This window comes from Littorina saxatilis, linkage group LG17 (assembly GCF_037325665.1).
Source record: "Littorina saxatilis isolate snail1 linkage group LG17, US_GU_Lsax_2.0, whole genome shotgun sequence".
In the NCBI taxonomy this organism is placed as follows: Eukaryota; Metazoa; Mollusca; class Gastropoda; order Littorinimorpha; family Littorinidae; genus Littorina; species Littorina saxatilis.
This window is the reverse complement of record NC_090261.1, coordinates 17,815,382-17,840,794: the sequence shown is the minus strand read 5'-3', so window position 1 is coordinate 17,840,794 and position 25,413 is coordinate 17,815,382. Positions and strand designations below refer to the sequence as shown.

Below are 25,413 nucleotides of genomic sequence, written 5' to 3'. Positions count from 1 at the left end.
AAATTCTTAGTAATGCTCGCTCTTTATGGAGGGCGGCACCTAGGGTGTTCTCTAGCGGTAAGTTTTTAAACGAAAAGGTGTTTGTACTGTGTGTAAAAAGCCTGACAGTGTCTGTGACCAGAAACGGATGGTTTACAGGAGGCGGAGTGGGGCTTTAACCTTTTCATGTGATTTGGTAAACCTCCTTGGGTCACTTTGATTGGTATGATTTGTTCATCAGAGTAAACCAATCGAGAATGCTTAAAACACTTGCAAAAATCTTGGATAAGTTTTTATGGTTGCACCAAGAGAGCTGGTTATGTATAAATAATCATAATGTGTAAGAAGGGATATATTTCCCCTATCATAGAACTACTTGGCATTCACAATATTTCTATTGATTTTTTTTTTATTCCTGTGATACAGATACAAAAGAAATTGTCCATACATACCTTTACCAAGACAAGAATGTGTCCCTATATTAATTTACTATCAAGAAGTGGACTGTTTATTTATTGCAGTGTTGTTTATTTTCAGGAAGTTCTAGGTCGTCTGTTAGGAATGCTTTTCCAATGGTTTGATGCCACAGCCTACTTACCAGATGGTGTGTACAAGCGTCTTTATTTAGTTTCTTTTTGTAGACATCACAGAAGATTCCTGCTTTGATATGTTTAGTACACCACTTTAACCAGTAATGTACACATGATTTTTGAAAACAAATTGGAAATTGTACTGCATTTGTAATTGACAGCATTTGCTGCTCAGTGCTTATCAAAACTCGCTGTCCTCACTCATGACTTAGCATTGCTATCACAGAATAACCATCAATAATTCTGTGTGCTTGTACCGCGAGCAAATTGATGCAAGCAGTCAGATTGAGTCAAGCCTTCATAATTTATGCAGCAACCATTTTCCCAGTAGAAATGCAAAACCACAGATTTTATCCTTTCAGATTTATCCTTTTTGTTAAACATTTTTGGAATGCATCAGGACCTATGAATCTTTGCTTAGGCTGCTGTGAAATGAGATGAGAACTTTTATTTTAATGGCGAGCGTGACATACTGATTGTTTTAAAAGCAACACAAAGGTTTGTGACATTTTTCTTTCTGTCTTTTGCCCAGACAATGTTGGAAATGCTTTGGAAAAACTCAAGCCAGAGGTGAGTGCTTGACCAATTTTTAGTTCTTTCTTGTAATATTGTAAAACATATCTTTCAGACAGAGATTTAACTATAGTAAAACCTCCCACTAAAATGTCCAGAAAAATCGGTCATAAAAAGTTGGGGTCTTTTTTGGGAATCTGAGGGTCTAGTTTCATCACAGGGGAGGCAACTGTTTTTTAAATGTTTTATGTCACAGCTTTCTCCGCCTTCCCACCTGTTGTGAATAGACTCCTGGGCTGAGGTGCACGAAGATCGAAGCGGGTGACAACCATTGGGTGGTAACTTGGTGAGAGTTGTCACCTTCTTGGGGGCGAACCGACTTGGGTCTCTCCCTCCCACTTGGTCGCGGTGCACGAAGCCGTCTCGGTCATTTACCCTACTGGGTCGGAGGTTATAAATAGATTCGGGAAAGTGACTTCAGTGGCCTTAGTGCGCATGCGCTGATCATGGTGTCTACCGTGGAGCCATCGGGAATCCAAGGGAAATAAAAGAAAACTTGACTATAATTATCAGAAAAGGGACGCCCCGGGCAGTGACCAAAATTAATGATACAATATTTGTAAATGTGGATAAGCAGTGCACTGAGGTGAAAAACTAACGTGTGTCTGTTTTTGAGCGCTTTTCGGGCACATCAATTAGGGTTGGGGTTGGGTGAAGAGGGAGATGCAAAAAAAAACCCAAAACTACTGTGAATTTTGGTTATTTTTATCAAAATTCTGTTTGTTTTATAAAGTTATATCTGAGGTTTCACAGATTTTCGATTTGCACTGATACACTGGCCTCGAATGAATCCCTCGGTAATGCTTTTAGGTCTACGACCGAACCAAAATCCTCCTGTTTCTTAATGTTTTGAGCAATGGGTCTTTTTTTTCTTTTAATTCAGCTTCATTATACTCAGAAGAAATTCTTTCAATGTGATGACAAAAACATTAGATAGACGTTTGCTCGGAGAACGTTCGTCAACACAGCAACATTTAAAAAAAAAAGGAGGACGATATAGATTGTTAAATAAAAGGATCTGTGCTTTAGCATTCTGTCTCATCGTCATTGTTAACTGTTGCACTTCACACACACACACACACACACACACACACACACACACACACACACACACACACACACACACACACACACACTTTTGCTCCAGTTACAATCATGTACTTCGTAAGGCTTTATTCAAGTTTGTCTCTTGTTCTTAAACATCCGAATTCAAAGCACACGTCTAAGCTGAGAATATATACATAAATATCTGCCGCCATTCAATGTGAAATAATGTTGATTTGTGATCCAAACACTTCCGAAGAATGCTGGTTCGTGTGTCTTCAGTCAACCGGCGCCGCATCATCACAACTCCACCCCTGCCTGCCTGCAAAAATACAAACATAGATGGTGACACACACAAAATTCAACCCAATTTTGTTTTTATAATTTCTACATCCGTTGACCGAATTAGTTATCATTTGGTGTTTATTAACTACAGCTTATGCATGACGAAGGTCAACAAAGTTGTGAGTTTACATGTTAAATGGAGGGGTACTTTGGAACACTTTTGAAAGAAGCTAAAAAATCGAACCATGAAACCTACAAACAGGAAACTTCGTGGAATGGTGATGAACAAAGTGAAATTCATGCACAACAACCATGAAGATATTGGCCGAACACGATTGACTGGAAAAATGACCCCTTCATGGTAGAGTCAACCTTGCGCAAAATTAACCGATGACAGGAACGCAATCCTCTATGGGGATGCCCTCCTCCTGCCTGTAATGGCTGTACTCAAGTCACTGATTGTCTAAGGTTGTCCTTCAAATAACCCCAAAAATATCAATCTTGAAGAATTAAATCGGGTTCGTTAGTCTACCGCTCCATTTTAAACCTCGAACTGTTGAGTCCATCCCCGAATTTGGATTCTTTTTCGAAAGACAACCAAGTCAGACCATTTCACCTACAAAATAGCATCTTTCGGGACTAGTCATGCCGAAGCTGAAATTAATGTACACCAAGTATGAAGTATACGAAATACCCTTACTTTCTTGCAGACACCTCAGTTAGCTATCATGCATGCAACTGACTCAAGAAGTCTCACTGGGGAGTTGGAAACTGTGTCGCCTTCAGCCGATTAATAAATTACAATAATATCAGTAAACACACACACACACACATACACACACACACATACACAGAATTACAGTCAGCATTGCAAAAAAAAAAATGAATATCTTATGCATAATGCCAAAGAAGGCAAATTAGTCTGATTTTTGAATTTAAACGAATGATGCAAACAGCGCTACATACCTTGTTCATATCCTGTTCTGAAATGTGGGCTGGCGTATATGTTTAATTAGCCCATTGTACATATCCTAGCGATAAAAACTGTAAGAGATTAAAATCAGATAACATTAGGAAAATGATACCGCTTGCAGAAACAAAACACAAGAATGCATACTTCTTTCATTTTAGCCAGTCTGAAAAATTCATGTTCGCCATGCCAGTGTAAAAACTTACATGACATTTCCACGAACAGCTTCTATACAAAAGTATGCCCTAGCATTGGGAACTTCGTGGGACTCGAGAAAAGAAAAGAAATAATAGCTTAGAAACTATTCGGTGTTGTGTTGTTATCCTGCAATTGAATAGATGAAAAATCCATGCGTCCTTAAAAGGCACAGTCCTTTCTATGCAAACGATTTGGCTCAACCCAAACCTGGCGATGCTTTTACGTAGAATAAGACTTCCCCTTTCCCAAGACACATGACAACATTCAACAGCCTGAATCAGTAAATGCTTTGTGTACACAACAAATTGTTATTTTTAAATTTTTTGCAAATTCACTTCATTAACAAAAAACTTGTAAAAAAAAAACAAATTCACCAAATTCCAGCTGAGCAGAACTGCTTTCACAATAAGGACTGGGCCTTTAAAGGTACGTTCCTCATCATATTACCCAGTATATCAGACACCACATTGTCATGTTTGTCTAGGTTTTTACATGGAAAAAATAAAACTTTATTTTAACATGGGCACATACATCTGACTTCTTTTGGTGGAGATTGGAGGATGTGCAATTCATTTCCTACTAGGCACTGGTGTCAACATGTGAAATTCATAAAGCGAAATGTTTTCACTATACACAGAACATTAACCAGGCTATCAAATGTGTGGTATATGTTCAAGTCAGAATGATGCCCTCATTTTTTTTTTAATTTGAGAGATCTGTGATGTCTGACATTTTGGTTCAAAATGTAAGGAATTTATACTTAAGCTCTAATGAGTAAAATTTGTCTTGTCAAAAACCAAAAGCATATTCCTTCCTCTACATGCAAGACTTTCTTTTATCTGTGCATCTTCATTTAGTACAGCAAACAAACAAAAACATCACACTCTGCATAGCGAAACAACTTGCAAAGAAAACCTCACAATCTTTATTGGGAGAAAGCCCCTGACTGTTGCAATGTTTTATGCATTAAAAAACCCACTGAAACTGTGTGTTTGAATTCTTCAGTTTGATCAGCTATATGTGTTTAAAAAATTACCTTGATCATTCTGACATGCTGTGGCTCAAATCACATCTCAGACAATGTTGTAGACTCCATAGATCTATAGACGTTGAGGCGCATGGAAGAACTGCATTCTGTGGAAACACAAAAAAATATACACAGAGGAAGAACAAGTCACAACAACATTTAGCAGCAGCAACAGTATATCGTCGGTGTTCAAAACAAACCTCGCATCGTCATTTTTGCTGTTTTGAGAAAAACGAAAAAAACTGTTTTAAAAAATCACAAACTCAAATTCCAACATTTTATTTATACGGGATAAATCTGTGTAGTGCCAGAAATGCGTTTCTGGTAAGAAATTGAGAATTTATGGTCAGATAAAGCCGTCACGCTCCAATGAATGCTGATACGAGCTTTTCTCACAAAACGGTGTCCAAAAACTGTGGAGATGCGTGGTTTTCAGGGTAAACGTTCAGGTTAGAATACATGTTTTCTTTGTTAATAAGGCGTAAACTTTTCCACTTTTGCACACACACACACACACGCACACATACACTCACACACACATATACACGCACGCACGCACACACACACACACACAGATGGGGGAGGGGGGTAACAGAAATTAGAAGAAAAGTCAATAAAAGCAAGTTAAAAAACACATTATATTTCAATTAAATCATTATGAATTTGGCTTCTTTTTGTAGCCGTTCAATTGCACATCAAAAACTGAACAAAAATATAATGTGGGCACATATTAAAGTCAATTAAATTATGCAGACTGCATTAAAAAAATGTCATTCGACAAAAATCGTTTTGTTATCCGAACCTAAGATAACAATTAAGGTTCTGCGCTGTATCCACCAATGAAGCATGACACAAATAAACGACAATCTATGTTACTTCTGTATAGACTGGAGTTTGAACATGTTGTCGTACCTGCAACATGTGGGAAATGAAATAAAACAAACGACAACAAAATCTCGGCTATATTGACAGATGAACGATTTTAAAGTCTGAGGTTGCTGAACAAGGGACACATCTCACTGGTGTGGCAAGTGTTTGAACAAACACAAACTTGAACCAACGCTGGTTTCCCTGAGAAAAAGTCACTCATGCTGAAGTCCTTCGTAGAATGAATGGTACTCTGTGGGCAGCACCAGCTTCAGCTCCTGCAAGTCTTGCCACTTCTTCTTCTTGATGCGTCGAGGTTGCTGGTAGAGGTTCGGGATCACCACGTCCTCAGCAACTTTGGCCGGTCTGCGGGGCAAGACTTGCCAACCGTCAGACAACATCAGCTTGTAGCTGATGGTGCCACATGGGCTGTAACGGAGTGCCCTGATGTCAGTGACGTGTGGATCACCCACTCCATTCCCTGGGCGGATCGATCTGACGTAGAACCTTTGAAAAGTCTTTAAAAAAGGTGAAGTCAAGACTTTTTACTTTGTACGGCGCGTTCTGCCTGGCCGAGCTTATTACCTCCACGTACTCAGGGGGCCAGTAGATCTGACGATCCCTCAGCTTTCTTTCAATGGCACTGTGAACTGAATCAACCTCCATCCATGTATGACCTTTTTCGAGGTACTTCTGTACCACTTCAATCCCTGTACGGATGGCAAAGTGTAGAAGACAGTTAGAGAGTGTAACATTCCTGTTTTGATAACCACAACCATCTGAATAGATGATGATCGTACGCAGAGGGGTCTCACGACTGCCTTGAACATTCTGGAGAAAATCTAATAAGCAGGACGCAAAGTTACTGCTGTTCACTTCACCGTTGCCTTCATGCCAGTAATAACACACAACATCTCGTGTCGCCAAATCATACAGGGTGTAATTGTGGCAGCAAAGTTTACTTTTATAGTAGTTTGCATTTGCAAACAACCTTGGGGAGAGAAGCACTACCTGCAGGTCTGCTGTGATGACCAAAGTGTCACTGTCATCCTCAGCTATTCTTTTGTCCAACTTCTTTTCTGTCTGAGCTTCCACCTTACGCTTGATATGCGTGTCGTACTCCTCTTTCGAAACCTGGCCATACTTATAGGACAAACACAGGTTGCACTGGTCCTTCCGTGGTTTAAAAATAGCTATGTTCATCGCCTTCAGCTCCCTCATTAGTGTCGCTCTTGATACTCGCTGTTGTCCATTTTTGTCACAGAACTCTCTGAAGAGTTTGTACAGGTGAGTCTTGGATTGGATGATTGTTTCCAAATACAGTTTGTTGGAGTCTTTACGGCAGTAGTGTGACGGTACTTTAGAGAGCTGTTCGATGAACATCCTGGCTACAGCACTCTTTTCGTTTGTTTTGTTTTGTGTTGTTTTGACCGAAGGCGGTGGGCTGGGCTCTTGAGTCTCAAGAGGCCTGTTTGTTTGCAGGACCCAGCTCCGTACACTCCATTCTTTCAATGCAAGCGTCTCCAAGAAAGTTGTTTTGCAGACTTGCAGTCTCTCTCCCCGAACTTTCAGGTGGTACTCAAACGATCCTTCCCTTCGACCTATTCCTCGTCGCCTCTTGACCTGAACATAGTTCACCATCGAAGACACATATGTTTTCCTTTGACCCCAATCCAGTTCTTTCCAGAACATTGAGAAGATCTCGGACCTTTCCTCATCAGAAATCTCATTGCAGTGTCTTTGCTGTGATCTGCGGCAGAAGTCCGAAATACATGGTGGCCCTTGTTGTCTTTGTTTTTTCTGACGCGTGAAACTTTGCTTTCCCTTGTGGTCTGTAGTTCTTCCAATATACGCTTGTCCTTTCAATCTGAGTTCCTTATTTTCACTGGCCATGCCATCCGAGGCCTTCCGTCTCTTCTTGCCCTTGTTAACTGAAGAAACGAGAGGCGTTGGAGATGGTGGCGGTAGCGGTGACATTTCTTCCACAGGGCTCGCAAGTTGAGTTGGTATTTCATATGAATCTGTGGATTCATTTTCGTCGTCAAGAGGGTGGTAGGAGTCGCCGCTGTCAGTGACCTTATCATCATTTAGAGTGTCTTGGGAGTCCTCTTCGGCAGTCTGACTGTGTTCATGATCTGACAGCGTACGACAAGGCGTGTCCTGGTGAGAAACAGCCTGAACAAATTCAGGTGGGATGGGGGACGGTGACCCGCTTTGATATGAAAAAGAAGGGATGGGGGACAATAGCAGGTCCTGAATAAAATCAGGAGACAATAGCAGGTCCTGAACAGAATCAGGGGCTGACGCATCCTCATGGGTAGGCAAGACAGGAGACAATAACTCTACGCCGTCTTCAAGAGTTTCATTGCAGATAAGATTGTCTTCTGAAAGTCCTTCCAGTATTTGAAAGCTCCTAATGACGGTTCCTTGAATTGAACAATTCATGTTTAACCTTCTTACTCTCTGCAGATTGCACAGACGTAGTGATGGCCAGTGAATATAACAATCTCGACTGTGTCGAAGTCAACACATCTCACATGAAAATACTTGTGACAGCGGATACAGTATACCCATGGTGTGTCATCTGTGTCAAACATAACTCGATCACGCCTCAGAACAAAGTCAATGTCAAGTTTGTCACTGTCTTTGGCCATTTTTCCACACACGACGCAGATCCAAGGGTTGTTTTCATCACTGCTCGATGGCGGAGTGATGTTTGCCATTTTCTGAAACTGTAAATTAAAAAAAAGAATAAATTCAGTATTCCACAAGGAAAATGAGTGTTATAAGACGTCACAAACAAACAATGAAATATCGTAAATAAAACGCTGCCACGAATGCCCGTGTGCGGCGTGTTCGTTCGCGTGTGCGTGGCGACGTGTGTGTGTGTGTGTCAAGAGAGAGAGAGAGAGAGAGAGAGAGAGAGAGAGAGAGAGAGAGAGAGAGAGAGGCAGCAGTGCATTGGATCCGAATTTGCTTCGAAGAAACATTTTCTCTCTTTTATAATATCATCTACGTCATATTCAATCACGCACGATTAACATTGCTCAATTAGGAATGGAAAAGCCAAGTTAAACGACTTGTCTTCGTATTTTCAGCAAGGAAAGTGGAGCACTTACCTCTGTCCCATTCAGTTTCTCTCAAGACCAGGCTGCTTTCGTGTAGACGTAAACCTCGTAACCCGGATGTTTTGATCAATTTCCCACCAAAACAGTTCACGAAAACCTCGTAAAAGCTAATACGAGGTTTGTAAATTACCACCGTTTTCCGAGAAAACCTCGTAAGATCCCTTAAGTGGTAAAGTTGAAAGCCCGCGCAAACGGTTTTGAGTTATGAGGTTCGTTTACAGCAGCTTAATTAACTAATTAGGCAACATATTTATTTGATTTTTGTTTCAGAAGGTAGGTAAAAAAATTACGATTTCAATGATGCAAAAAAACGAAAATCAGAAAAATGGTGGTTACGAGGTTTGTTTTGAACACTGACGATATATGATTTTATTAGTGTGGTGTTCGTGATCTAATGAGGTGGGGGGGGGGGGGGGGGATGTGAGAAGGCTAGTTGGGGAACCGGGGGAGGTTTGATATTTGTCAGCATTGTCATTTAAATGTAATGACTGGTACAATGTTTAATGTATTTGGAAGACAACAACACTGCAATGTATAATGTGAACCAACTTCTGCATGAAAAAGATCAGGTAAAAAAAAAAAGTTACCTTTTTCATTCTGGAAATCTTTTGGTCCCATCACATCTCAGGCGTAAACTATATGGACACATACTGTAGTGATTAAAACAAAAACCAGCATTTTAATGGACAAAACGAATTATGTGGATAGGAAAAGCGGTAAGAAGAACAGGCGCAGCAAAAAAGTCAATAATCTTACTCCAAATAACACTATCACAGATTCAGTAACTGAACCCCAGTTAAGTGTTAGTGATTCAAATGACTGAATTTAAAACAGGGAGAGAGAGATAGTGAATATATTTGTGTGTGTGTGTGTGTGTGTGTGTGTGTGTGTGTGTGTGTGTGTGTGTGTGTACAGGGTAAATGCAGAGCCATTGATTGGAAACAAAAACTTGTTACTGTTAATTGTAATTCAATCAAGTTTGCGTTTTAATGAAACAGATCCTGTGATTGGTCAGAATGCCCCAACTCATTAAAAATTACCGGTGACTAATTGTTGATAGCCACTCGCTAAAAAATCCATTAACAACCTGCTGGCGAGGCACATTGATACCGCCTGACTAGTCTCGGTTAGCTTTGAGGGTCATTTTAAAAGTAGGAAATATGAAGGCCAACGAAATACCGAGACCACAAGGTATGCGAAGTGATGACGTCGAATACGTGACGTAAGTTGATGCATGAATTCTTCCGGACTACGTCAGTCAATTCCAAAGATCGCTTTTGTGATGAAAAGAATTTGTTTTTGAGTTTGCTGTCCAGAAACCCGTCAAAAAAGAAGGGAAAATGTGTGTGAAAGAAAACAAAACAGGAGCAGAGTGATACGATAGGAATACAGAGACATATTTCTTGGGACTTGACCCTTGCAGGTAGGTGGACTGAAAGTAGTGTGTGAACAGAACAGAACCAATTCTGTCTGTTTACAACCGCATGAAAGCAGGAAAGAGATCGTCGTCAGATTGAATTACAATAACATTAACATGCTTCCATTTGAAACTTCTCGGTCTTCATCGTGGATTGACGCCCTCCCAAAGTCTAATTGAAGCCCTCCGTCGCTTCGCTCCGTCAGGCTTCAATTAGCTTTTGTCGGGCGTCAATCCCTGATGAAGACCTCGAAGTTTCAACTGGAAGCATGTTAATGTGTAAATATCAACAGTTATACAACATAAGAGGCAATGGAAAAGTTGGATATGGATATGAAAATATATGTTGCAGGTGGAAGAGGGGAGGGGGAGAGGGTCTTTGTTGCTTGCAGTTAATAAGCAACTAAGGCCAGCTGTTGTTCTGGGTGTAACCTTGTAATGTTTAAGCAAACATGTTTGTGGATCACCTTCTGCATTTAGATCTGTTTGAGTATTTGCAAAGTTACCTCGATCATTGTGGCATCCTCTTGATCCCATCACATCTGAGACTATGGCCTGTAGACTCCATGGTCAGACGCTGGAGTGATAACAAGGTCATTCTGAAAAATTGAACATAATTATGCAGAGAGGGGGCAAGGATAGGGGGGTGGGGGCAGGGTTGAAGGTTGGTTACAGTGCTAGTTGGACATGAGAGTGTTATGGGGTGAGGATGGTGCTGATATTAATAAGCTCACAACTATGTTGATCTTCACAGACATGAATTGCATAATGAATCCACAAGCATGTACCTTTATTTTTGCCCTTGAGTTATAGGTGGAAGGAAATGTTGAGTGGTAAACACAAGTTGTATTGATCACTGGGTCAGCCTGCGGTCAGTCCCCTTTGATCTGCAGATTGCATCAGCATAAACAAACACGTCAGTCCCCTTTGATCTGCAGATTGCATCAGCATAAACAAACACAACGTCATCATCGTAAACAGCCTGAATGGTCAATCATGAATCTAAGAATACAAACACTGGATCTAATTTGAGAGTCTGCAAACGAGTCAGTTTGAAGATTCAATGAAAATCTGGCAGTCAATGAAGCAGACAGATCTGGCCTTGCGCTTGTGTTTGCAAGCAGATACATGTTTGAACATCCCTTATCTTAACATTATCATTCAACAGATTGATATTTTGCCTGACGATTTTCCTGCCGATGAGCTAAACAAACAATGAAAATCACAGAAGTGGTAAGATTTTGAAGACGAAATTCAGTCATACAAAAAAACTCAACAGAAAGAATCTAGCTAACTACTGTACAGCTTTCGACAAAATCAACACATTTGCATGCCTTAGTCATTCCTGCTTTGATTCCAATAATTCTACATGATCGTAATGCACAAAAAATACGAAAACGAGCTGATCGAAATGAGTAACACTGCCTCACCTGCTATGATTGTACTGTGAAAGCGAAGGTCGTCTGCGATTCGAGATTTCAAAGTCGAACAGCGGCGTTTCTGCACTCTCAGCGGTTATCTTCCTTGGAAATGTGAAAAGCATGACTTGAAATCGAACGGAAGGCACCATTCTACCTTTTCGTTTGGGCGTTGTTTTTGTAAAATCTCCGAAAATGTCATTTCGAAAAAGGCGGTCGCCATTTTTTTGGGTGCCAACTTCTTTGAGTGGGGCTGCTAGCTAGCTGGTCCAAACGGGAGCCTCCCATTGGTTGTCACCCACTTTTGCTTCGTGCACCTCAGCCCTGGTCTTTGAATTTGATTGAATGTGGGTTATTCCCACTCCCAGTCTGCTCAGTTGTTATGGACCCTGTTGTTGGTCCATGGGTGGGATTCTTCCGGTATATGCCGGAAATCAGGATTCAATTATGGCCTTTTTTTTGGTCTTTTTACATTTAGTCAAGTTTTGACTAAATGTTTTAACATAGAGGGGGAATCGAGACGAGGGTCGTGGTGTATGTGTGTCTGTGTTTGTGTGTGTGTGTGTGGAGCGATTCAGAGTAAACTACTGGACAGATCTTTATGAAATTTTACATGAGAGTTCCTGGGCATGATATCCCCAGACGTTTTTTACATTTTTTCGATAAATGTCTGATGACGTCATATCCGGCTTTTTGTAAAAGTTGAGGCGGCACTGTTACACCCTCATTTTCAATAAAATTGATTGAAATTTAGGCCAAGTAATCTTCGACAAAAGCCGGACTTTCGTATTGCATTTCAGCTTGGAGGCTTAATAATTAATTAATGACTTTGGTCATTAAAACTCTAAAAATTGTAATTAAAACGATTTTTTTATAAAACGATCCAAAATTACGTTGATCTTATTCTTCATCATTTTCTGATTCCAAAAACATATAAATATGTTATATTCGGATTAAAAACAAGCTCTGAAAATTAAATATATAAAAATTATGATCAAAATTGAATTTCCGAAATCGATTTAAAAACAATTTCATCTTATTCTAATGTCGGTTCCTGATTCCAAAAACATATAGATATGATATGTTTGGATTAAAAACACGCTCAGAAAGTTAAAACGAAGAGAGGTACAAAAAAGCGTGCTATGCAGCACAGCAGCAACCAGTACTGCGCTAAACTGGCTCGTCAATTTCACTGCCTTTTGCACGAGCGGCCCACTACGGTTACTGTGAAAAAATGCAGTGCGTTCAGTTTTATTCTGTGAGTTCCACAGCTTGACTAAATGTAGTAGTTTCGCCGTACGCGACTTGTTTTTTTTTGTGTGTGTGTGTGTGTGTGTTGTTGTTCGGTTGAGGTTGAGGATTCATGACATTTTTCAGTCCCACCCATCGGTCATCTGAAAAAGGAAGGCGTCGCCATTCAGTTGTTAGTTACAGTGTAAAAGGCATCCGTGCCCAGAAAATCGGTCGGCAAACGGTAGGGGGTCGTTTTTAGGAGGGGTCGTTTTTAGGAGGTTCTACTGTATTCTCTTTTGTTTCAGTATGTCTACAACTGGCTGCAGGCAGTGATGAAGACACACTTTGAAGTGATTGTGGCCTGCTTGTTGCCGCATCCTGTGGAGTACTCCCGGGTGGGAGGATTCTGGTGAGGGCTGTTGGCCTGTCTGTCTTCATTCCTATTGTCTTGACCCTCTTACACCTAGAGATCAGATGTCAAGTGGAAGTCTGTGTTACTGATCTCAGTCTGTGTGTTGTGAAGACAGTTAAAAGCAGCGATTGCATACTCATGAAGAGGTTGATAGGGTCAATTTTGTCTCATTTTTGGAATTCTTAAGCAGTATGTTTGAGTGTGTAATCAGTCAGTCAGTGCAATTTCTCATGTTTGAGATACAAAGATAATTTGATTTGATTATTGCTGTTCAGGGGCCCGGTAGCTCAGGTGGTAGAGCACTGGACTTGTGATCGAAAGGTCGCTGGTTCGAATCCGGGCCGGGACAGACACGGGTCAACTTTATGTGCAGACCCAGAGACGGTATCCATCTCCCACCACACTGGCACGTTAAAGACCTTGGTCATTCTGCCATAAGTGCAGATGGCTGATACCACCTAAACACGCATACACTTGTGTATCTCATCTAAAGTCGGGTTAAAACCCAGGAACATGCCCCTAATGGCTTTGCCGTGAGGGCATAAAACTTGAATTTCTCTCTATTGCTGTTCATGTGAGTTTGGCATTGGTCCGTGAGATCCATCACCTGTTCATTATGTTTGTCCAGGGACACCCTGTGCACTCGCACGACTCAGATCAAGGAAGGCTTGAACTGCTTCTTCTGTCTGGTTCCTTACAACATCATTACCTTTGAGGTAAGCATTGGGAGCTTGTTTTGCATCTTGTGTACTTCCCTAGCATCTCCAATGACACCCCCCCCTCCCTTTCCAAACACTCATTCTATTTCTGTCTGTCTGCCTCTGTCTCTCTGTGTTTGTCTCCTCTGTAAATAGAGAAGTCATTTCTGTAAGTACTAGTGATTGGGGAATAATGGGACTGAACTTGTTTGAGTCTTGCAGATCTGGGATTATGTTATGCCATACTGGTTGGAATCCATCAGAACTGAAGTGCCAGAACCAGATCTGGCTGAGCTCAAAGTGCTTCTCAGGTTTGAATCATTACATTCACTTCAAACTTTAATCAGTTTATTTTGGTTTTTGGTTTCATTTATTCCAGTTCATAGCCATTTCTAGTAACAGCACCAAATCATTTGTTTGGATCTTATTTAGTTGTGAAATTTGATAAATGTGTGAATAAAACTGGCTATGTCAAGAAGAGATAATGATCTGATTTAGATAACTTGTGTGCCTGTGTGTGGCTGGCTGTTGTCTTTTATCCTTGCGCATGTGTGTTTTCCAAAGCAAAGATATTTTAGTATTTGAATTCTTTCATTTTTTGGTTTTTTCTTCAGCAAAGCGTTTGACATAGACATGTGTCCCCTGCCCTTCACTCTGGACAGAATGTACAACTTTGTGTCTGATCGCTTTGATGATCACAACGCTTGCGTCCAGGAACAGGCACTGCAGTGGCTGCAGGTACAATCACCTTCTGATATGTTTGTTTTCCGTGCAACCTGTTCTTATTACACGTCTTTCCTTTTGCTCTGAAGCTGTTACACGTGTCATGTTAATAATGCTGCAGTCAGAGGCGTGCTTCTGTAAACAGATATATGCAAACACACATTCCGCAGAATGTACGTCTTGACTCACAGTTGCACTGTTAAACACAGACACATACACACTTGCATGCATGCACAAGAAAAATATTTGAAACCAATCTGAGATTTCTATGAAAAGATCAAACAGAGGTAAAGAGAAGCTATTGGTCAAGGCAGTGTTTAGCTTATGACTCGGTCATGCTTGTTTTACAATTGTGAGGGAATAGCCCTACTACCCTCCCCAAAACAATAACTCTAAAGATTACAGTTAAATTACTTCAAATTTTACATGAGAGTTCCTGGGCATGATATCCCCAGACGTTTTTTACATTTTTTTGATAAATGTCTGATGACGTCATATCCGGCTTTTTGTAAAAGTTGAGGCGGCACTGTCACACCCTCATTTTCAATAAAATTGATTGAAATTTAGGCCAAGTAATCTTCGACAAAAGCCGGACTTTCGTATTGCATTTCAGCTTGGAGGCTTAATAATTAATTAATGACTTTGGTCATTAAAACTCTAAAAATTGTAATTAAAACGATTTTTTTATAAAACGATCCAAAATTTATGAAAAGATCAAACAGAGGTAAAGAGAAGCTATTGGTCAAGGCAGTGTTTAGCTTATGACTCGGTCATGCTTGTTTTACAATTGTGAGGGAATAGCCCTACTACCCTCCCCAAAACAATAACTCTAAAGATTACAGTTAAATTACTTCGTTAATTTATTATGCTTGTTGCTTTACCTTCCTGAACGATGTGTGTGTATTTTCTTTCTATATGTGATTGTTCCTGAATGGAGCGAATGTTTAATGCCATTGAGAGAAAGAACGACCTCTATTACGACTACGTGATGTCATAGCCTAGCGACTTTAGTTCAATAATTGTTGCGATGACAGCGCTGGACTGACGCCGTGAGCAGAAGTGACTTTTCTGACCGCGTCAGCGATAAATTTTGCTACCGTACTTTCCGGGTTACAAGGCGCTACAGCGCATAAGGCGCACCCCCCTCTTTTTAAACAAAATTGTAATCCAGTCACCCATTGGGCGCAGGGGGCCGATAGGGCGTACCAAAATTAAAAAAGTATACCGGTAACAAACGGTCGAAGAATGAAAATAAGCCGCACATCAAAGGAAGAATACAGAGTGGAAATATGTGTGCTCTGTGTGTGCGGCGAGATCAAAGGCAGGTCCATTGTGATAGCTGGGTTGCCTTGTTTAGACACTGACCTTCTTCCCAGGGGTCAATGACCCAGTTTTTGCTATGAGAGGTGGTTCCCCTGTCATAGATCTGAGAGAGGAAACACTTCCTGCACCGGGGTCAGTGACCGAGTTTAACCTATGGGGCGGTCTCTTTGATGTCTTGAGAGGAAACTTGGCCAGGGTAGTACCTAGTAGCTGAAACATGCATTATCACAAGTTGTTTGACTGGTACTCAGGCGGTCTCTTTGATTTTTTTCGTATTTCACACACGGATTAGGCGCTTCGTTATACAAGACGCAGGGGTCAAACTCGAGGAAAAAAGTCGCGCCTTATGACCCGGAAAGTACGGTAATTGTCTTGAAATTGATTTAACATGATAAATTGTTAAAATACTTGGTTTCTTGACATTGAAAGCAATTTAAAGGCATAAGCGGTTACTGACTTTTATTGGAAAACAATGCTGCATAAATTAAGTGACGTCTTTCTTTTTGTAGTAATCCATCAAAATTTCATCTTTCTATCATAAGGAATTCAGAAATCTTTCTTGTTTTTCATTATTAAATTAGTATGGGATCGCATGTTATTCAGCGGTCCTTGAAATAAATTTTACAGTTTCCCTTGTCTATGATTGGTAATCAGATCGCACGCTATTCAGTGATCTTTGTAGGGATTCTGTAGTTTTCCCTTTTTCCATGATCGATTTTGACGAGACGGTAGCACAACATGATTATTACACTATCAGCACAACTCTCGTGCTACACTTTACGAAGAGACAGTACGGACCAATGACAGACCAGGAAAGAAAGATGAGTGAGTGAAAGAATAAGAGTGACGTCATGCTAAATAATATTAGAGATTTTATGCATTAAAGAAGTGTTGAACCTGTTAACTATGGTGTGGGCTACGTTAATTGAAAAAACATGAGCGTTTTTATAGTGAGAGCTTGTTGACTGCACTGGGGTATTCAGGGGGGGAAAAGAACTTATTCTTTTGGCATCCTAAACACGGTTAAGTCAAAAGAAATATTCCGCACAACCTCCCAGGGCAGCTCCTGGTCTTAATTAAATCTGCCACAAAATGCTAAAATGACAGACATGGCACTGACACAGTTTTCTGCATGCTGGCAAAGAATATTATAAGATGTTTGATGGGACATACCAGCTTTTTTGTCGGTCCAAGGGGGAGCATATCGTCTTTTGGTTTTGACCTAGGCCGAAGGCCGCGGTCAATAAATATGAAACAAAAGTCAATATGCCCCCCGAGGACCGACAAAAAAGCTGGTCTGACAACAAACCACTAAACATCGTTTTTGTCATCATTTTGGTAGTGCAAAAATAAAGTGCAAAATCAACACAGGGAGCTTTGCTTTGAAACGCAAGTTCTGTTATTATCATACATGTTTGGGGGCCCCAGCACGTTGTTACAGTCAAAGCTGGTGTGTGAAAGCAACTTTTTGTGATTTGAGTCTATAAAATGTTGAGACAAGTATGTCAGGTTTGTGGATGCGAAGTTCTGTAGGCTCTGAGTACAGAATTGTGTGTGAAGCCAGCTGTAAACGTCTTTGAGACGAGAGTGCCTACATTTTGCATTCGAGCGAATGGATTGTCTTATTTCAAACGAGGTGATTTGCTTGCACGGTCAGCGTTGACATCTCACAACATATCTGTTGATCATCGTGCGACAATCGAGTCAGGGGCAAGGAATAGCAGGAAGCAAAGATGAGTCTTTTTCTATTGTTACCTTTCTTTCCTGTTGCTGGTGTTTATAATATTGTGCGGACAGATGCGAGTGTTTTTTGCCCCCAAGATTTTGTGTGGTGTGGGTATTGTTTTGTTTGTTTCATACCCACACCCAAACCTGACAACCACCCACCCCCCACCCAAACCCTCTCCCTCCCTCAAAATCCACGAACACAAACACACACACATCAATGATCAAACTCTCCCCCCTTCCCCACCCCAACCCTTGCAGATCACAATTTACACCTGCAACGCAGACGATCATATTATTGATTAAATATTCATTGCATGGTGTCATAGGTCACTGTTGTTTTTTAGATTTAGTCAAGTTATGACTAAATGTTTTAACATAGAGGGGGGAATCGAGACGAGGGTCATGGTGTGTGTGTGTGTGTCTGTCTGTCTGTCTGTCTGTGCGTGTGTGTGTGTAGAGCGATTCAGACCAAACTACTGGACCGATCTTTATGAAATTTTACATGAGAGTTCCTGGGAATGATATCCCCGGACGTTTTTTTCATTTTTTCGATAAATGTCTTTGATGACGTCATATCCGGCTTTTTGTAAAAGTTGAGGCGGCACTGTCACACCCTCATTTTTTAATCAAATTGATTGAAATTTTTGTAAAGCAATCTTCGACAAAGGCCGGACTTCGGTATTGCATTTCAGCTTGGTGGCTTAAAAATTAATTAATGACTTTGATCATTAAAAATTTGAAAATTGTAATTAAAATTATTTTTTTTATAAAACGATCCAAAACTACATTTATCTTATTCTTCATCATTTTCTGATTCCAAAAACATATAAATATGTTATATTCGGATTAAAAACAAGCTCTGAAAATTAAAAATATAAAAATTATGATTAAAATTAAATGTCCAAAATCGATTTAAAAACAATTTCATCTTATTCCTTGTCCGTTCCTGATTCCAAAAACATATAGATATGATATGTTTGGATTAAAAACACGTTCAGAAAGTTAAAAAGAATAGAGATATAGAAAAGCGTGCTATCCTCCTCAGCACAACCGCTACCGCGCTTTTCTGGATTGTTAATTTCACTGCTTTTGCCAGGAGCGGTGGACAGACGATGCTACCAGTGTACGGTCTTGCGGAAAAAATGCAATGCGTTCAGTTTCATTCTGTGAGTTCGACTGAGCTTGACTAAATGTTGTATTTTCGCCTTTCGCGACTTGTTGTTCTTGTTTGTGTTATTGCAGAATCGGTTTAATCTTATTAATACACGTGTCTCTCCATTATATTTTCATCGCCCTCCCACCCTGCCCCTCTCAGTATTCCACCCCCCACCCTCTCGGTTTTCAGTGATAATTAGAAAGGATGATTTGTTGAAGCCACGTTGGGTCAAAGGTCACAGAAGCTTTGCATCGTGCAGAAGATTTGCGTCGTGCCGTGAAGGAAAGTTAATCGCGATCTTGTTTCTCATTGCCTCTCTGTTTTTCATTAGACTTGTCATTCTGCTTGGTCGGCTTTGTCAGATGTCTAAACTTCTTGTTGCTATGTTCTTGCTTTTGTATTATTATTTTTTATTTGCGCTTAAGTTTATCGATACAACGTCTTGTGCACGAGTCAAAATGTGTGTCAGGGGTCAATTGGTTTGACTTGGATTTGACGTTCGTGTTTCTCCGAACGTCTTTGCCGGTAATCGAAACAGAGATACACGCACTCCATGACTTTCTAGGTTTCATTTGTTTGCGATAAAGTATGATTTAATTACCTTTCATGAAGTAGTTTTGTTTTTTGTTTACTTTTCTGTTTAGGGCAATTCCAGCGTCACTGACGTGGCATTCGCACAAAAAATCAGACATTATTTGCCATAAAAGCAATATTCATGATGCTTTTATTAACTCAAATTTGTGCAGAGATTTCCCCAAACATGACAGACAAGGTGAAAAATGTTAAGGTAAAAATAGCTAAGGGTACTTAACTTGCTTTTGAAAAAACGTCACTGACGTGGCAAAAATGCTCACCTTCATTTCACTCACTAAGCGAAATTCAAAAATTCTATGAGTTTAGCCAACTAAATCATGTGATTTTTGGTAGATCATAGTCAAGACATATCATACTTACTGAAATATGAAAAAAAATGCAAATATCAAATGTATCCTTCCCACAAGCGGTTAACCCCTTCACTGCCCAGCACGTACTAGGTACGTGGTCATGTTTGGTTTGTCATACGCCCATACACGTACTAGGTACGTGGCATTTACATCAGCACTTTTCAGGACATTTGTGAAAACTAAATGGCAGGTAACCACTGTCCAACTTCTTGTAGGGGTTTAACCCCTTCACTGCCACAGTATAACAGCATTTTGGTATTGCTGTGTGCCAGGGCAAAATTTCGCTTTCTTCGGTAGGTTCACTAATCTGTTCACTGCTCGATCATTTATTGAGATATCTCTTAGATCTTTGGCATGTGTTTTGCTTATACCCTTGGCTATTATAGGATGACATGATCATTGGACTTTGTTTGTGATTGTTATAGTAAAAATTGATATAATGACCATTTTCGTCAAAAATTACAGTTTCCGGACTTACACACACAGTGACACACATTGCAGCATGTAAAACCACACAAAACACTGCTAAAACTGGTGTCAAACATCAGGTACTCACATTACAGCCCATAAAAGTATTCTTCTGTGTGGTAATCCATAAATCACTTCTTGTAGAGCTTCCAGAACACTGTATCGCTTGAAAACAGGTCTACGAGTTGAGGTCCGACTTTCAGCCGCCATTGTGAATGGCGAGAATGCTAACACAGTTTTCAACACGTGGTAGAACGTGGTAGCAACTTTAGTAACTTATCCGAACGGTCTATGGGAAAGAACTGTGTTTAGAACCCCTACAAGTACTTGGACAGTGGTTACCTCCCATTTAGTTTTCAGAAATGTCCTGAAATGTTGGTGACACAAATCCCACGTATGAGATACGGTTATGGGCGTACGACAAACCAAAAATGACCACGTATTACATACGGGGTGGGCAGTGAAGGGGTTAAACACAGTTCTTTCCCATTGACCGTTCAGATAAGTTAGTACCACGTGGTGAAAACTTTTTTAGAATTTTTTTCCGATCTATTAGATTCAAAATGGCGGCCGAAAGTCGGACATCAACTCGTAGACCTGTTTTCAAATAATACAGTGTTCTGGAAGCTCTACAAGAAGTGATTTATGGATTACCACACAGAAGAATACTGTTATGGGCTGTAATGTGAGTACCTGATGTTTGACACCTGAGTTTTAGCTGTGTTTTCTGCGGTTTTACCTGCTGCAGTGTGTGTGTGTGAAAGTTTGGAAACTGTAATTAAATTACATATTCTTACTCCGAATCACATATAAGCATTGACGCAGTCAGAGATGCTAAGGTCCTGAAAATCGCTACCCGTCTAACAGTCAAAGGGAAGCAACCCCACAAACAAAAAAGTGTAAGTGGAAGCGTAGCTAGGGACGCTAGCCGTGGGGGTTACCTCCCCTTGGAGTGACCTACGTCACTACCGCTTCCCGAGCACGTGATAGAACGCATACGACTATTTTCACTCAGAGGAGAAGGTCGCTTTTTCTATCGCTCTCGTGGCTGTCTGCTTGGTGTTTGCCTGGCTCCCATCGGTCTCGTTTTTCACCCGTCTACTCGCTGGCTGCTTCATAGCTGGTGAGATCTTTCCAGTTAGTCTTTTGACTAGCATTTTTTTATGTTGTTCGTGCTACAGAATTTCTTCTGTCCTGTTGGACTTTGATTTTCGGTAGTCTGTTGTTCTTTGGCCGCCATTTTGGTAGCCATTTTGTACTAGCACATGTTGTCTTTCTACTGAGTTTGTCAGTCTGGTTTGGACTTCCATTGTTCTCAGTAGGTGTTGTTTAGCTACCTTTGGGTAGTTATTTTGACTAGTGTTAGTTGTTACTTTCTGCTGATTTACGTCTTTTGCTGACATAATTTTTCAGTAGTTTGTTTACATGTTTTTCGGTCAGCTCGGCTGACAGTGAAAAGATACGTAGCGTTAAGCCAGTAGGCTAGGGCAAGGGCTTTTTATACCTAAGTCTTCCGCAACTTCTTCCAAGCCTGTGGTTGTTGTAGTTTCGGATCAGGCGCATAATACGATGTTTTCTGTGCCCTTTTCGGCGCCTGAAGATATGCGTTCTAGCTCGTAGCCTAGTGGTTATATGCTTCGATTTTGCCTTCTGCCTCGGCACCAGAGCCTAGCTCGTTTGGTGTCGTCCTTGCTTAGCTTTTTGCTTTCAGCAATCCGCAGCCTCGTGCGTGAGGAGACGTAGCGTGTTTCCAGCGTCCAACTCCGTTACCCACCCGGAGGTGGGGGGCACGCATTCCTTGGCTTCAATTCGGGTTCCCGCAGCTACGTGTTCCAGTGGTTTTTTTTCCCTGGTTCACCTCCGCCGCCTTCCTCTCCTGGATCTTCGAACCGGTCCGCTAGCACTCGTGATGCTGCAGGACATTCCCTTTTGGATAACGGTTCTCTTCTTGACCGGCATTCTCTGTCTCTCGCTTGCGGGAGTGCAGGTTTGCATGTCCCTACGGGGATACGGTCACCGCAGGGTCACTACCTGCCAGGTACGTCTGCCCCTCCTCCTGGTGGTAACCAGTTCCCGGGAGTGAGGCAGGTGCAGCCGTCGTTTTCGGCGGCTGCACTTCCGGGTTTTCCCGGAAGCATAGGCTCAACCGTTAGCGGACCCGTCATAATCCCTTCCGGCTTGAGCCTAGCCTTACGTCAGCAGTCGTTTTCGACAGCTGCGCTTCCGGTTTTACCGGAAGTGTAGGCTCATCCGTTAGCGGACCCGCCATAGTCCCTTCCGGCTTGAGCCTAGCCTTACGTCAGCAGTCGTTTTCGACAGCTGCGCTTCCGGTTTTACCGGAAGTGTAGGCTCACCGGTTAGCGGACATGTCATTGTCCCATCCGGCTCGAGCCTAGTCTTACGTCAGCAGTCGTTTTCGACAGCTGCGCGTCTGGTTTTTACCAGAAGTGTAGGCTCACTGGTTAGCGGACACGTCATAGTCCCATCCGGCTCGAGTCTAGCCTTACGTCAGCAGTCGTTTACGACAGCTGCGCTTCTGGTTTTAACGGAAGTGTGGGCTCACCGGTTGGCGGACCTGTCATTGTCCCATCCGGCTTGAGCCTAGTCTTACGTCAGCAGTCGTTTTCGACAGCTGCGCGTCTGGTTTTTACCAGAAGTGTAGGCTCACTGGGTAGCGGACATGTCATAGTCCCATCCGGCTCGAGCCTAGCCTTACGTCAGCGGTCGTTTTTGACAGCTGCGCTTCTGGTTTTCACCGGACGTGTGGGTTCACCGGCTAGTGGACTTGTTACAGTCCCATCCGGTTCGGATCTAGGGCTGGCCTACGGGCCTTCGGGCTTCCGCCCGCAGTCCCTGCAACACCAGCTTCGGCAGAGCGCTGTGGCTTCGGTTGCACTTCCGGCTCTGCCCGGATTTTCCGGTCCGGTTCCCGATGCTTCTTCTTGGACGTCGGTGCGCGCGGACCATGGACTAGCCTACGGGCTCGCAGGCTTCCAGCCTCATGTGTTCCAGCGGCCCCTCCACCCTTCTGAGGTGGGGGCTGCTGGCTCCTACGTTCCTGTGCTTTTGGTTTTCGAGGCTGCTTCCTCTCACCTCCCTCTTAGGCAGGTGGTGAGGAGGCGCGATTACCAGCAGGGAGGGTTTCCGGTTTCCGGTTCCTCTCTCAGCTTTCTTTCACAGGCAACTACGGCTTGCCGCGTCGGACCCTCAGCCTCTGTATGTGCATCAGTCATTCCACCTGTCCGCGGTGTTGGCTGCTGCACTCTCTTTGGCTTGTGGCTTCGGACTTCGACATTTCCTACCGTCATCCTCAGTCTAGGCACGAGATGAGGCAGGACGATTTCCGTTGGGCTGGGTTTCCGTTTTCCGGTTATCCCAGTCACCTTTTGCCACAAGCAACTTTGACTACGGTCTTTGTCCGTCCTCTCCATGTCTGGCTTGGTCTTTCGATGGTGAGCGGACACGTTCTGGTTTTGCGTCCTAGCTTAAGGCTGTACTTGGGTTGGCGGCGTAAGTAACTTCCAGATATTTTTCTGAGGATGTTCTGTCCTCGGAGGCTTCCGCTTCGGTTGCCTCGTTGGAATGGATGACTTCCGGTTTTGAAGGAGGAGTACTCCTATTTCCGGATTGAGGGGTCACCCTCTATGTCTTACCACTGCTCTCAGGTTTTGGCTAGCCCTCTCCTTCCGGCAGAGGGTTAGCTAGTGCTCTGGTTCCTTTGCTGTGGCTCTTAGCCCAGCACTTGAATCTGCAGACGAAACTTTTGTTCCTTTCATTGCCGATTACTGGTGTTCTTCGCGGTGTTTGAAACAACGGCTGGCCTTCAGGCATCATGGCTTTCAGCCGCGGCTGACGCACAGCCATTTTGTTTATGAACACCAATCACAATAGGCTTTGGCCACCGTGATTTCTGTTTAGCAGAAACAACGTTTTTGGGGAAATTTTTTCGTCCCATTATTTGTTGGTTCCTGCCGCTACTCAGGATTGCTATGAGTCTGGTCAGCATTCTACTTTGGTTAGAATGCAGATTTACACACTCCCTAATCTAAGTAGCAAGAGGGTCATTCACGACAGCTGTCGGCCACTGGGTGCACTCCTTCTTTATGTCCTCACAAGGAATTTGTTCTGACTTTCCTTTAACTTCTTCCGTCTCAGCAAGAAGTAGTGAAAGTCAGTCTGTGGACAGCTGGTCTGCCGGTTACGGCACTCTGGTCATGCTTACTCGAAGGGTATCGACATTCAAGATCAAGCCATGTTCATTCATAGGCGTTGTTCTTTAACTACCCATGAGTTCAATGAGTCCTTGTCTTTGTTAGACTCGGACTCTATCGTAGGAGCTGTACTGCGTTACACTCTCAGTCATGCTGGGGTAGACACTCGGAGCAGGTCATGCACCAACCGTAGCCTACTTTGGCTAACCGATTTGGAACAGGCTGCTTCTCACAGCCTCGTTGCATAGGGATGTGAGCGTTTCTGAAGGTTTAACGAACTTCAGGAACGCTTGTGCCCGTTCTTGACTCTTTCTCTCTCTGAGAAGGACTCTGGTATCATATACTCGGGAGTCACTCTCGTTCATAGTGAGGAGATTGGCTACGCCTCTCTCGCTCTTGCGGTCACCTGGAGAGTTCGTCTTACTCAGTTCTGAGTGGACATCCTTCGGCACTGATCGTTTCCATGTTTGGCACTACAGCAAGCGCTCACCAGGACTCTTGCTTCCTGCCAAGGTGGTTTACATTCATAGCTTCTTGCTAGTGAATTTTACGTTCAGACCTTTCCCGCTAGCGTTTAAGCCGCTTTGGGATTCACCCTCTCAGGACGGATTCAGGTCCATTTAAATTCAGAACTGGTCAACTCTTGACTAGCTGGATTTCTCAGGGTGGCGGTCTTGTAAGATCACGGAAGGTAAACAATTTTCGAGCTCGGTTAGTCCTAGGATGGGTGACTTCTGCTTTCACCTAGGGCAGTGTTTTCTGATACGCATTTAACCAGCCGGTTGTACTGCTTTCAGAGCGTCCTCTTTCGCGGCTCCCTTTAGGGAGCTGCGGCTCTAAGTTTTGCTCCTCCTGGCGCGGTCATCACGCTTGGCAGCAATTTTGGGAGCAGGGGTTTGCTGCTTAGCGAATCTTGGTTCTTTTTTGAGAAGAGGGCTCATTTTTGTCGAAACTGGAATTTATTTCCTTGGATTTCGGTTTTAAGTCATTTCCTTTGATTCTTCTTTGTGAGGAGTCTAGA

General features: G+C 42.3%; 1 protein-coding gene and 1 long non-coding RNA gene across 5 annotated transcripts in view; one reads left to right on the top strand and one right to left on the bottom strand.

The window, feature by feature from the left end:
• Positions 1 to 25,413, top strand: part of LOC138952778 (protein unc-79 homolog) — a 294,903-nt gene that overhangs the window by 134,664 nt on the left and 134,826 nt on the right. For all 3 annotated transcript variants that reach the window (XM_070324505.1, XM_070324504.1, XM_070324503.1), the window contains exons 12-17: positions 517 to 583; positions 1,102 to 1,139; positions 13,035 to 13,138; positions 13,770 to 13,857; positions 14,062 to 14,150; positions 14,454 to 14,577. In XM_070324505.1, the coding sequence (XP_070180606.1) occupies positions 517 to 583; positions 1,102 to 1,139; positions 13,035 to 13,138; positions 13,770 to 13,857; positions 14,062 to 14,150; positions 14,454 to 14,577 (510 nt within the window). The remainder of the gene's footprint in view (positions 1 to 516; positions 584 to 1,101; positions 1,140 to 13,034; positions 13,139 to 13,769; positions 13,858 to 14,061; positions 14,151 to 14,453; positions 14,578 to 25,413) is intronic.
• LOC138952799 (uncharacterized) lies at positions 2,161 to 11,777 on the bottom strand. Of its 2 annotated transcripts, none has more exons than XR_011451420.1 (3): positions 9,249 to 9,273; positions 4,676 to 4,773; positions 2,161 to 2,508 (listed from the first exon to the last, which is right to left on the bottom strand). It is a non-coding gene; the product is annotated as an uncharacterized lncRNA (long non-coding RNA). The 2 variants fall into 2 exon arrangements; XR_011451419.1 differs by lacking the exon at positions 9,249 to 9,273 and adding an exon at positions 11,509 to 11,777 and having other exon boundaries at positions 2,166 to 2,508.